The sequence below is a fragment of the Alexandromys fortis genome, unplaced genomic scaffold, assembly GCF_014885135.2.
Source record: "Alexandromys fortis isolate MF-2015 unplaced genomic scaffold, M_Fortis_MF-2015_v1.1 scaffold_45, whole genome shotgun sequence".
Classification (NCBI taxonomy): domain Eukaryota; kingdom Metazoa; phylum Chordata; class Mammalia; order Rodentia; family Cricetidae; genus Alexandromys; species Alexandromys fortis.
The window spans coordinates 10,834,864-10,848,887 of record NW_026067926.1 but is presented as its reverse complement, the minus strand read 5'-3'; the positions used below and the strand labels follow the sequence as shown (position 1 = coordinate 10,848,887).

The 14,024-nt window shown below is 40.7% G+C and overlaps 1 protein-coding gene across 2 annotated transcripts in view; it reads left to right on the top strand.

Annotated features, from left to right (window-relative positions):
- Insc (INSC spindle orientation adaptor protein) overlaps positions 1 to 14,024 on the top strand; it is an 85,288-nt gene that overhangs the window by 28,651 nt on the left and 42,613 nt on the right. For both annotated transcript variants that reach the window (XM_050143206.1, XM_050143205.1), the window contains exon 6: positions 10,997 to 11,110. In XM_050143206.1, the coding sequence (XP_049999163.1) occupies positions 10,997 to 11,110 (114 nt within the window). The remainder of the gene's footprint in view (positions 1 to 10,996; positions 11,111 to 14,024) is intronic.

The following is a 14,024-nucleotide window of genomic DNA, read 5'->3' as shown; positions in this document are numbered from 1 at the left end:
ATATCCCATATGAAGTAGTGGGGCTTCCCAGTAATGTGAGGGGCTGTCTTAGGAAAGTTCTATCCCTAAGGTGGACTAGCAATGCCTGGATGACTGAGGCAGCAGAGGGGAGATGGGCTGAATGTCTTATAAGTTCCTTCTCTCTCAATAAGCTGTAAATCCCTGAATGTGGGTATTATGGGGTGGAGATAGTAGATAAGTATAGGGTTTGGAACCAAGTCAGGGTTCAAATCCTGACTGCTACTAACACATTCTGCAGACTTGTGCACATTACTTAATCTTATTGACACTTGTTTTCTTTGCTACTACAACAGGTTGAGTTACAATAAATGAAATAACACATGGTAATTGGTGACACTCTCTGGATTGCATATTATCAACTAGAAATATGCTCTACCTTAAAAACAGTAATTTTGATAACAGGAGTGTCATAATTTCATAATTGTGTACTCATATTATTTTAACTATTTTGTAAGGATGATATTTCTTAGTCTGGTGGCAGATGGAGCAGAGGGAAGCCAGCTGTCTGTGGGACACCCTTAACCTTCCTGAAGCCATTGCCCTGAATAAAAATTCCTGCTCCATGGTGGGTTCTTTTGGGATCATAGCCAACAATCTGTTTGCTTTTAGGAAGCTCAGATGCCATTCATAATGCCATGGCCATGAAATCATGTGTAGATTCCCTGACACTCGGGTCTAAAATTTGCTTCTGATTCTCTTTGACACTCTCTGATTTTGCTCAGCCATGTTGCCCATATAGGTGAAGCGAGACTGCAGTGAGATTAAATGGCAACACAGAGATAACCCACGTGCACTTGCCAGAGAAGTCCAGGCTTGCCTTATTTATATGTATGCATGTATGAATGTATATGTGTGTGTGTGTGTGTGTGTGTGTGTGTGTGTGTATAACTCACTAGGAGAAAAGGCAAACGGAAAACAAACTTCACTTTCACTGCTTATCCCGACCAGGAGAGTTTTCCCCCAGTTTGCTTGTAAGGAGTATATTCACTACTCAATGCTGTGAAAAACTCCAATGAAGAGCAACTTAAGTGAAGAAGTTGTTTGGCTGCGGGTTTGCAGGTTGGTCCATCATGGTATGGCAGCAGGAATGTGAGTGAGGTCACACCTCATCTGCAGCCAAGACGCAGACAGATAGGTGCTGGTGTTCAGCTCATGTTCTCCTTTTTATTATTTCTGGGATTCAAGCCCTTACAATGATGCTACTCACCTTAAGATGGGTTTTCCAGCTCAGTTGACTGAATCTATAAATCACAAGCATGCCCAGAGGTATGTCTCCTGGGTGATTCTAGCACCTGCCAAGGTGACTACCAATGTTAACCATCATAGGCAGAGTCTGGTTCTTCATAACTACAGTCCAGATTATCTCTGCAGTTACGGGGAGGGGGTTTGTGGAAATATCTACTTGTGTTGGTTCATCCCAAATATAACCTCAGTGCCCAGAGACTTAGTACCTTAGACTCGGTGTTATCTTTCTACTACACTCCACTCCAAGAAGATTGAAGCTGGCCAATTCTCAGTCCCGAGGGCAGAAAACCCAGACATCATTCTGTCCTTAGATTCCATCCCTAGGGCATTCAGAGGCCTTAAACATACATCGCAGCTGAGGAAAAGAGAATACGGTCTTGGATGTGACCTGGACAGGATGACAGTCAGAGTGTGTATTTCAGTTGTCCACAGCCACAAGCATGTATGAACACATACCTGCTAGGGGAAGAGAGCCATTGAGATTAATGTACTGCTATATTTACCATATATGGGAGAAAAATGTCCCTGCTTTCACAGAAGGACATTTGGACATTCCTTTTTTCTGAAAAGTCAGGAATTTTACAAGTATTTTATATGGATCTGCTAGGCATGTATTTGTCCCTGTCCTGAGTGGTGGAATCTCTTCAGTTCTTGCTCTCTCTGGACAATGTGCTCCTGACAGCCCAGGCTGTATTGGCTCCTTCAGGTGACTCGAGCTGGTGAGCGTAGAACCACTTAGGATGCATTACATTGCTCAGGTTCCCAGGAGACTTGCAAGCACATAGCATCTGAAGAAAATCTATTTCTAGATCTCCTCTTTGCATTTGTCTTCTTTCCCAGGGATGCATGTGGTTTTGTTAGTGCTTGCACTACTTCCAGAGGAAGAACATCCCAGATACTCTGCCCTCCAAAGACCTGGGGTGGAGGTGGGAAATCAAGCAAAGGGGACACATCCATCCAGGAATCATAAAGCCCTTGGGCCGTTATGATTAGTCCCATAGATTTTGCCTAGTTGTGTTGAGAGAGGCATTAGACATTGTGTATTTCTCCAGTGTGGGGTTTTCTGATCAGATAGATGGAAGAATGTGTGATCTGTTTGGGAGGGGGGGGGCAGGTTGTGGGAACTTCCAGTTAGTTTGTCTTTCCTATCTATTTTCTTCTGGAATAGTGTATGGTTCTTGGATCAGAACAAAGAGATAATTGGTAGAATGTATCAAATCTTAAAAACGGCTGTTTTAAAGTACATACTTAAATGAAAGCAGTTCCCTTCAGCCAATTTTCATAATCATCCCTAGATTGTGACATTAACTGGGAAGAAAAGTGTCATAGAAGAGCCAAAGACTCTAAATGATGCAGATTATTCTGGATGTAACTGGATTGTTTTTTAGACTTTTTTCACAGATTTTTAAAAAAGCAATTAAAGCCTTTTGTTGAAATATTTATACTAGGAATAAAAATATTTAATGCTTAAAATTATAAAATTAATTACTAGCAGCTGGACTAATTTCATTTATAATGTATACATTTTTTTCACATACCCATTCCATCAAGATATGTTTACAACAAAATTTTGGTTTGTAAGATTTGTAGTTATCAAAATTTGTTCCATGTTTGCCAGCTGTACTGGTGATGATTGTGATGTCAATCTACCAGGAAAAATGTGGGTTTGTTTGTTTGTGACACTTGGAAGCTTCTAGTAAAGGTATATAAAATAAAGTGTCAAAATATCAATGATAAGTATCACAAAAGTAATCAATAAAACACTTTAAAATTTAAATTCAATACATTAAGGAAAATTTTGGGGAGGAAAGTACACTGGGGATATAAATTTAATGATGAGAAGTTATAAAAATGTTAAATGTTTTTCACATAGTTTAAATGATGTTAAGTTGTTTTGATGTTCAAACTACAGTCACTACATCTGAATGACTGATGCAGAGATTTTATTTTTATGACAATACAGATAATATATGGGAAATTACATAATACTATACTGAAAAATTTTAGCTTGACAGATAAATTTAGCTTTGACAAATAAAAATATCCAAAATCACAGACACAAATAGAACTAAGTCATGATGGTTGCTGCCCCTGCTTCTCACTTGAAGATCCTTTGGACTTGGGACCCCCGGCTCCTACACAGAATTTCCATCTGGTTCCTACTCTTTCTGCACCAAGGCACCTTCTTGGCAGATCGTTGGCACATTTGATCCATGAGATCTAGCTAGCTCTGGAGCCAGATGCTGCTTGCAGCGCCATTGTTTGATGTGTTTGAACAGTGGTGTTTCTTTCCGCTGTATCATTATTTTTCAGCAGCAGTCTGGGTCCCTGGTTCTCTTTCTTCCTGCTGGTACACTAACACTTCAAAAGAGGCCCTATAGAATTCTGAGCCTTCACTCTTCTTTTCATACAGGTCTCTTTATATGGCCTCCAGATCTGGGCAGCTTTTTTCACATACCGTGGGTTCCTGGCACATTTTTTTGTTTTGTTGTGTGTAGCATTTTCTTCTAAATTTAGGGATATTTTTCTTCTTGAAAGGAATGAAATCATCCAAGTTTTGGTCTTCCTAAAGCCTCTGGGTCTCACATATTATCTTCACTTACGTCCCTAAGTGGGGTATTCTCAGCTAAAAGACATTTTCTCCCTAATCAACAGTTAATCCAATGCTGGGTTGTTGATACTTTGTTCAGGTTATGTCCAGTGTGTCCAGTCTGTCTGTGCTATGCTATCCCTCCAGACTCATGCATTTCTCCAGCGTGTATTCTAGGACATGAGTGGTTTCCTTTTCCTACTTCCCAGAACTTTCATCAGAGCATTTGTCCATTCACCCTTTGGGGTATCCATGCTGATCTTTGTGACATTTCCCTATGTTTGATAACCTTGCTAAAGAATAAAGCAAACTCCAATGATAGTTTTCATTATATTTCATGATCAGAAGTGTAAGTGATTTGGGTGGGGCTTAGCTGAGTGACTACTGTTTTCTGTCCCTCAAGGAGATTCTATCCAGCTGGCAGATGGTTTGATGACCTCCAGTCAGCTTCCCTCACGTGTGTGTATTTTGTAAGTCTGTTCTCAGAGGGAGTGTAGATAGGAATTCTACAGGAGACTTTTCCTGGGTTGTCAAATGTCTTATATGCCATTCTAAGGCTTCCAAAAGACTATCCAAAGATGCCTGGGTTGACTCCTCAAGGTTTCTTATGAACTCGTATTGGGAGCCAGTCACTGGCTTCTATGGGAAAAGCAAAGCATCAAATTCAAAGGAAGGGTGATTAGAATACAGACTTCTTTGGGAGGAATAGATTGGAGTCTATAGCTATCTTTAATCCACTATGCCCATCTGTCTAGGCTTGATGTAACTCCTTGGCTCACTTTGTCCAACTGCACACTTTCCATATAGAACTCCAGGAAAAGACTCACAATGTTTTCCTTGATTCTTTGGAGAAATGCATTTTAGCCACCTTGGTTCTCCTGCTTTGGATAGATTTCACTGTTGCTCACTGATTCCTTCTGATTGAGAAACAACTGAAAGACACTGTACTTTCTGGTGCCTTGTTTAAAGCTGATGAATGTTATAAATCCTTTCTCCTTCACACCCGTTTCTCCTGATTTTAAAGACATTGTTATTATTCTTGTTGTTTCACGTCTATGTGGCCTGTCATTTAAGAAAGTACTTGTCACTTACCTTGTAAGTCTGTCTTGTTTTATTTTGATTGCAGCCTTTGACCCTTCTTATGACCTAGAGTGAAGCATCTTTTTGGAATGTCTCCAGTGTAGATGGAATTTTGTGTCCCTCCTGGTCACTCAGCCATTCAGTACCAAAAAAAAACACACAAAGGCCTATATTGATTATAAACTGTTTAGTTTATTAGCACAGGCTTATTATTAACTTGCTCTTTAATTAAATTAAGCCACAGTTCTTGTCTATGTTTTGCCATGTGGGTTGGTACCTTTTCTCAGTAAGGCATTCTTCTCTTGCTTCCTTTGTATCTGACTGGTGACTGTGTCTCTGTCTTTCCTCTTTCCCAAATTCTCTTATTCTGGTTGCCTCATCTATACTTCCTGCCAAGCTACTGGCCAATCAGCATGTTATTAAACCAATATATGTGACAAATCTTTAAAGTGTACAAAAACATTATTCTATAGCTCTCAAATTTATCTTTGATTTCCAAAAACAAACAAACAAACAAACAAAGATTACAACAAGCAACTTCCCAAAAATGAACTTTTGGAAATGTGTATGTATCGGTTACCAAAATAGATAGGCTTCTCCTGGAGATACAGGCAGGAAGTTGACCGTGATGTAGAAAGCTGTTCTAAATCTGATGAAGAAGGAATTGAGTAGGAGGAGAGACCTAGGTATTGAACACAAAGGCATTAGTTGGGGGAGACCTCCATACTACAGACATGCTGGAAAAATCTCACCTGGAAGTAGTTCAGGGGAAGTGTGGCTTTGGCAAGAGCATGACGGAAAAGCCTAGGATCAGCAAAGGGCTCTGGGTCAGATCTGCCTCTCCCACCAGGTGGGAGCCTGGTGAGTTCACGAATTGTTAGATCCTGGTGGAGGCCAGGACACAGTGAGTATTGTGAGTGGGATTGAAAGGCACATTTGTATTGGCTTCTGGATTTTTTAGTCTAAGTGAGGTCATGTGCACATTAGTAATGGGACAGTTAACCTTCAAAGCAGAAATGCAGACTCATAGGGAGTATTTGTTACTTTTTGTGGCTATGACAAAATATTTGACAACAGCAACTTTAAAAGGGGAGGGTTTATTTTGGGTTACTGTTGAAAGAGGGGTATGGTACATCATGATGGGGAAAGCCTAACAGTAGCAGGAACATGAGGCAGTTGTCACATTGTGTCTGTCCTCAGTCAGGAAGAAGACAGGAATGTTGATACTCAGCTCATTTCTTTTTATTCATTCTGGGCCCCTAGCTCATGGGATGGCCTCCACTTCCCTCCTCCATTAAACTTTTCTAGAAACGCTCATAGATGCACCCAGAGGTGTGTTTCCACAGTGATGTAAACTCTGGTCAGGCTGGCCACAAGTATTAGCTATCACAATAGTTTTGTGAACCATGACCTAGACAGTTTTTCAGGTTCCTCAAGTGTGGAACAAGAGTCAAATTAAAGACTGACATTGTAATGTTCAGAGCTTTATGGATTCTTCAGGAGACTTAGATCTGTTTTTCCAAATTTATGCTGTGGAAAAGTATGCTTACAACTTTTCTTTGTACCCGAGATATGTCTGGGGTGTAATTACTGTATATATGTGTTTAGACATTAACATAAAATTATTCTCAGTCATAAATGGTCTAATATTAGCAGTTGATTGCAGAAGACATTGGGCTTGAATTGTTTAATTTAATGCTAATTTGCTTCAAGTGCAAACACTCATCAGGAACATTAGGTAATTATCATTTAGGTACAGGACCACAATATATGAAGTCTACAGTTCCATTTGAGTTATTTTGCTACTCATGGCTGTAACATGAATAATAAAAACCCAGAGACAGATATAGGGTTAAAGCTGAAGATCAGAGAATCAGAGCAGTAAGCCACTAGAGATACCTTTTACCTCTACCAATGCTCAGACTAAAGGGGCAATTCCCAGACTTCACTGTGTCTCCACCAAACCTCAGACTCCATACTTTAGTGAGTTCCTATCTTTTCCTAATTATATTTTTCTCTCCACCCAGTCATATCACTCCTGTCTACCTCCCTAGTGCTGGGATTAAAGGTGTGTGACTTCCAAACACTGGGATCAAAGGTGTGAGCCACCACCACTTGGACCTGTTTCTGGGTCAATCTTGTGTAGTTCAGTGTAGCCTTGAACTCACAGAGATCTGTCTGCCTCTGCTTCCCAAGTCAGAGATTAAAGGTATGTGTCACCACCAGTGGCCTCTAGTGGTATAGCTTTTCTCTCTGGTCTTCAGGCAAGCTTTATTTATTAAAATACAAATAAAATATTACCACATTTCCTCTTTCTGTCTAAAATAAAAAAGAAGGCTATAACTAGTATAAGAGAAACTACATATATATAACAAATACAATAGCTATATACAATATATACAGGCAATAAGTAAGCCAACAATGTCTAGTGCATTTGCGTTTTACAAATTCAGAGAAAATACTTGATTATATATCCTATCTTGGTGATTCCAAAATCTTGTACCTAATTGACTTTCTGTCTTAACTTGCGTTACCATCCAAAACTATCTTTACTATATCTCAACCTTATACATTTTACACCTCTTTAGTGAGTTTCTTTTCTGCATCTGGCAAACAAGGAAAACAATAACTATCTAGTCTTAATCTCCCTCAGAGACCCAAGAAGGAAATAATATTAACTGAGTAAGCAGAAAGTGCAAGCAAGCCACTTCCAAAAAATGCAAGAAATGACAAAAACAGCTGACTTCCTGGACAGTCACCCAAGGTTCCTCTGCAAAGTCAGGGCATCCATCTTTGGTCTATAGGCCTAGCATATCCAACAGACTTTTCTGTGAAGCAGGATATTCTGAAGGGCTGTCCCTCCTTCTCTTGATAATGTTTGGTAGTCTCTTTTTTTGTGCGTCCTGCTTGTGTGACAGCATACTGTCAGCAGTGAAGGCAAGGGCATTTTCTTGCCCAGTGGCTTACTTTTGCAACAAAGAAAATAACTTCAATGTAGAGGTTTTTTTTGATGCCCACCATCTTCTCAGAAGTATATTGGTTCTTCAAGGAGCACACATGTCTTATTATGGTAAAAAAAAAAGCCTATGCTATTAAGATATTTTAAATGCCATATTCTGTAGAGCTACGACTGTTTGAAGATGACCTGTCTATCTGAGAAATATATATTTATTTGACCTTGAAAACATACCTAATGTGATTACAAGTTCAATTGTAATAGGCAGTTAACTACTAACCTGCATTTCCTTATTATTCTAAACAGTTGGTAATAATAATTTTCAAGGACTAGATATTTGCATTACATTAATAAATGAGTTATATAGGTACAATACCTTAAACAAGAGTAGAAATGTATGTACAGTATGTTCTAACAAATTAATTTTAAATTTGTATCACTATACAAAATATTTATTTATCAATATATACAAGTATTTGCATACAATATACAAATGTCCAATTCAATGTAAAACACTTAAAACTGCTGCTTTTTAAAAGTAGATTCAATAATCTACCTTTTTGTCTTATTTTATCTATATCCTCCCTTTTCTTCAGAGTAGAATCAATAATTTACTTTTTTTATCCTATTATATCTATATCTCCCTTTTTTCTTTTCAAAGCAAGAACCTTGTATCTAATTTCCTTTATTTAACTTTTCCCTTCACCATTACCAATAACAGCTTTTAATCAATCTCCCCAACAATGACAAATATTCATAACCCAATAAAAGATCAAAAAACACCCACCCCACCTCTTGGGAATATAGGCATCATCTTCTTAAATTTACTTCCTGTTGTCTGGGGGTGGCAGTATCTTTAGGGGATTCTGAAAAGAAAAAAATGGGTCCTGGGAGAGGTAGCTGTGTCATTTGTTGTCAAGTCTCTGCATAATGGGAAGAGCAGGGCTTGTCTCAAGGTCAACTATAGGGAAGGGACAAACATGCATATTCATTATAGAGATCTGTGCTGGCAAATCTTGGTTGTTAATGCCTGCTTTTGTTGACTCTCTTATATGAGGTACCTACCAAATCTTGGAGAATATTTTTTTTAATGTAGTTTGCTTAAATATACACTCAATCTAAGGATTAACCTGTGTGTGTGTGTGTGTGTGTGTGTGTGTGTGTGAAGAATTCTGTGTGTATGAGTAAAGAGAACAAAAGAGAGGCACCCAGATCTCTTCATTTTTATCAGTTTGTAAGTGGTGAAACCAGGTCCTAATAAGTTTATCTAATTTGCCCAAGACCACAAAATGATGACTTCTAACAATGTTTTACTTCACTGTCGTGGGCACTTTCAGAAGTTCTCTCAGTGCTTGTTGGCAAGTTCAGGATAAGAGCATCCTTAGTGTGAGAAACAGATGCTGTTTATTCCAACATTGTACAGGTGAGGAAGCTGAGGCAAAGAAAGGCTATCACAAACCATCTTCTCTTGAGCACATTGCCAGTAGTGGCAGAGCCAGGATTGGAACTCCGGCACTTTAGTTTCAGAATCTGCTCTTAGCCAAATGCATTCTTGATTAGAATAGAGAGTTAAAGGAAAACTGAGACCAGAGCCTGAATCCATTTCTTCCTTTCTAAAACACTAGGTGATTTAAAAACATAGCCTCTTGATATTTAAAATCAAATAATGCAAGAGTTGCAGTACATGCCTATAATCTCAGTACTCAGAGACAGAGGCAGGAGGATTGAGTTATAGATTCAAGGGTATCCTAAGTTTCATGAGACTCTGTTTCAATACAAAATAAAAAGGGGCTGGGGAGAGAGTTCAACCTGTAAAGTAATTACTGTACAAGAAAGAAGACCTAAATTCCACCTCCCAGATTCACCCATGTTAGAGAAGCTGGTGCAGTGGTATGTGTGTGCCATTACACAGCTGAACAGGAAGACAGAAAGACCCTTTGAGCTCACTGCCCCAACTAGTGAGCTCTGGGTTTAGTGAGAGACTTTGAATCAAAATATTGGATGGAGAGGTACATATATACACATGCATATACACACGTACACATTCATGCATGCACACATATATACATACATGCATGCACACAGGCACATATACAAGAGCACACAGCCATGCACATACATGTGCATACACATGCAAACACATAAGAGTACGCAGGCATACACACATGCTCACACACATGCATGCACACATATGCATATATATACACAGAGAGCAACTAAAAATACCTGAGATTTGCAGCCATATTTTGCAGATTTTGTCCTCTCATAGGAGGCCTATGAAGGCAGGTCTCCATATCTATATTTCCCTGGGGAAACTTGAATAAGTGCGTTCATTAGTCGATAATCAATAATGAGTCACACGAGCCAAAGCTAATGGCTGATTATGAAGTGTTTCCATTTGTAAGGCATTTCTCCCCCAGAAATTAGCTAAACTCTTCTAGGAATAATTTTCATATCTTATTTGTTAATGGCTTTCCTGGCTCTTCCTTAAGATTGTGGTCCTATATCTAACCTTCTCCACATATTCTAGAGTGCTTCATATTTGATCAGTACAGCATTCATTACTCATGGAGTTACCTACCTGTCCATCAAATTCTGGTGTCACTATTTGTCATGATTATGTCCCCAATCTAAATATCCCAGGCAGTGTGATCCTACTGGGGAGTGCTTGTTTCAGCCCTTGAGCCCATCACCAGCTGGGGTTTACCCTTGTCTAACAGCCATGCAGAATGAGCAAATTGTTTGGTTGTAGCTATTGGCACGCCTTTGCTGTCACAGTTGATGCTTGCTTATTTCGTCTGTGGTTTCTGTTCTCATTGTGGAGTTACAGCACAATGGAAAGGTGTTTGCTGGGGCCTTCAGGGAACTAGGATGGAGCTCATTTGGTACCCACGCACTATTGGTTTGACATGATCCTCCATCCCTGCATCTTTTCAATGGAGCTCAGACCTCACCCCAGACAGTGTCATATTGTTCCACAAGTACATGGGACAGGACTTCAGATTCCACAGAGGCTATGAGAAGCATGAACCTCCTGGTTTTCCACTGTGGAAGAGGAACAGAGGCAGGTGGAAGTTAATCAGTTGACTTTTCTCTCTTCCCAGGCACTTGTGAGAAAAATTGATACCTCAGACAACATCTACATCATGGAGTCTACCACAGGGAACCTGTTCAGCCTGACCCAGGAGGGGGCTCCTTTGTGTCGCATCATAGCCAAGGTGAATTTCGGGGTTGGGGACCAGAGAGCGAAGGAGGAAGATCTGCCTGTTGGGTAGGTGGGAACAGCTGGCTCAGATTTGTCTTGGCCAAACTTTCTGTGTGACTTTGGAAGAGCCACTTTTCTCCGTGTTTCCTAGACCCCATGATTTCATTTCCCAACTGACACAAACGGATATGGTAGTTAGGGTTCCCCAAAGGAGCATAACTTATGAAATGCATCTATTAAAGCAGGACTCATTAAAATGTATTGCACAGTGCCATCTGGGTAGTCTAGCAATGGCTGCCTTCACATTCGAGAGATTGAGAGTCAATAGCCACTGAGGCCTGGGAGATTACTGGAGATCTGCTGGCTTTATTCCGTATTGGAAGACTGAAAATTCTGGTTTCCAGTGTCAGTAGAGGATGTGGTGGATGCAACAGGAACTACAAAGATGATGAGCTTGGGAACAGGTTTGCAAAGCGTAGATGAACTTGCCAGCAAGATACATAATCCAAGAAGGCAAAAAGCTAAAGTTTCTCCCTGACTTCCTGATATTCAGGCCACTGCTAGTGAATAACACCCACATTTAGGGCGAGTCTTCTCACTTCAACCATCCTACTCGAGAAAATCCCTCAGAGCTGTGTTTCTTAGTTGATTTCAGACTCAGCCACATTGAGAGCCAATATTAATCATTGCAGATATGTCCACAGAAGTCTGCCGTCTTTCTAACAAGGCACCTGCCACAAATGTCAACCCTTCTTTCCCATTCTATACGTCTCTTCTTGACAATGTGGGGTCCCTGGTGTCTGTCTATAAAAAATGTAGTGATTCAAAGACCATTTGGAATATAGCAACATTGCCATAAACAGATAAATAAATCCATAAACATTGATTTTATCGGCCTCCTTTCATTGTGGAAGTAAGAGATGTAGTGTCTTAAACTCAGTTCAAAAAAACCCTTTTTAGGTACAGCCTTACCTGTAGCTAGGCTCCATTCAAATCCCTTAATAGCTTTCACTATACCTTCTACCCCATAATAGTTAGCAGCAGCGTTTTCAGAAGAAAAAAGCAGAAAGTGTCTGTAAACAGGGACTTCATCTTGTCAGACACGTGTGTTCTTATTGGATCTATCTGAATATCCCCTTCTAAGCTTCTTGGTCAGATCCTCAAAGGCCCATGGCCACTCCGGCACTGTATGAGAGGAAGAGGGAATAAACAAGACAACGGTGTGAATCACCAGCTTCCTGGCTGACTCACTCTGGACTGTGGCTCTAGGGCCAAAGTTCGGTTTATTGCTGTCTTCCTTTGGCTTGGGAAAAGAAGCTACGTGAGCTAGTGACCCGAGTAGAACTCAGTTCTTTCTTCTGGAGATTCAGATGCCAGTCTCAGGAGGAGGATCCATGTGTGTGGCCTCCAGTCCCCTCTGGATAGCAATCCTTCAGAGAGTTTAAAAACACCGATATCTTGCAGTTCTGGGCAATGCTTGGGACTCTTCATTTCAGCAAGTTCTCTGATGATAAATCTCAGAGTCACTGATCAAAGCCCTTAAAGAAGTGAAACTTGGGTAAAGGCTTGTCAGCTCTGGTCAGGAAGCAAGTGGATTGTGTTTAATGGCAATAGCTAACATTATATCTCTATCAGTCATGTCTTGCATAACTTGGTTCTTTTAAAACATGGAAACAGCCTACGTAGTGGGGACTCTGTTGTTCCTGAAAGACCCTCAGGAGGAGACCTCCCCGATGCCAAGGAACAGGCCGAGACCAGGCGGATGCAAATCGCAAGAGGTTTATTGGGTAAACACAGGTACCTGCGGGCGGCAAGTCTTTGGGCAGGTTTTTTATAGGGAAGAGCAAAAAGCAAGTTTACAGAAGCAAAAAAAGCGTGGTTATCGGAATGAGGCGGGGGCATGAATGGTTTCCTCTCTCAGCATGGGTGTCAGCAAAAGTCATCCTGTTCCTATCTTATAGATATCCTGTTTTGCAGTCAACCTGCTTTGTTGATGTCTTATCTTATTGATATCCTGCCTTGCAGTCTTCCTATCTCATCCTGCTCTCTCAAGCACATGGGATGTTCTTACAAGAGCAGGCTGGCTGCTGCAGGTTTTGAGGAGGGGGTCTGTAGGGTCTTTCAGTTCCCATTTATAATAGAGTTTATGACTTGCAGAACTTACCCAAAGTCACAGAGCTAATAAATGGGTCAGTTCAGAATTAGAAACCAAGAGCTCTGGTTCCAAGTTCATGGCCCCAAACCCACAGTAGTGACTCCTGGTTCAAGCCTTAGGCCAAAGTGTGACCCAGAAGCACGGGAGGTTAAAGCAATTTCTGATTCTGTTTTAATTAGTCTGGAATGGTAGATAGGTTTATTTCCCAGGTGATTTCTAATCCCTTGCTGGCTGCTTCTCTCTTTTGGGGGCGCTAGTTAAGATTTTACTTGAATGCATGTGGTTTTACTGGGGAAAAGGAAACAAGGAAGGCATTGGGCTGTCTCTCCCAAAGATCCTGTGACTCCATCATTCTCTTGGTGGCGAGTCTTGTCCTGCAGAGGTCACATGATACTGTGCAGAACAAAGACATTCTTCAACCTCTCAAGTCCAGTTTGGAGATTAAATTCCCAGACTTAGCTGAATTTCTTTTGGAACAAAGAATGCTTTTCTCTTAAAAAAAAAAAAAAGTGGCAAATCTTGGCTGGTTCTCCAAACCTCCTGTGTGCTGCTGGTGTAGACAATGCCTACTACCTGCCTGTTGCCATGTTCCTCTTTCGTGAAAACAGAAAGGAGACGTGAGTTTGAATCTAAGCCACGGGTAGTGCTTGACTTCTTGCTAGTCTCCTCAGGAGTCTGGGACTCAATCTGGGCTAACGTTGATTCCAAACACGTCCAGTGGGAGGGGAGAGGGCAGGGGAGGAAGGCCTGGGAGGGGAGAGGGCAGGGGAGG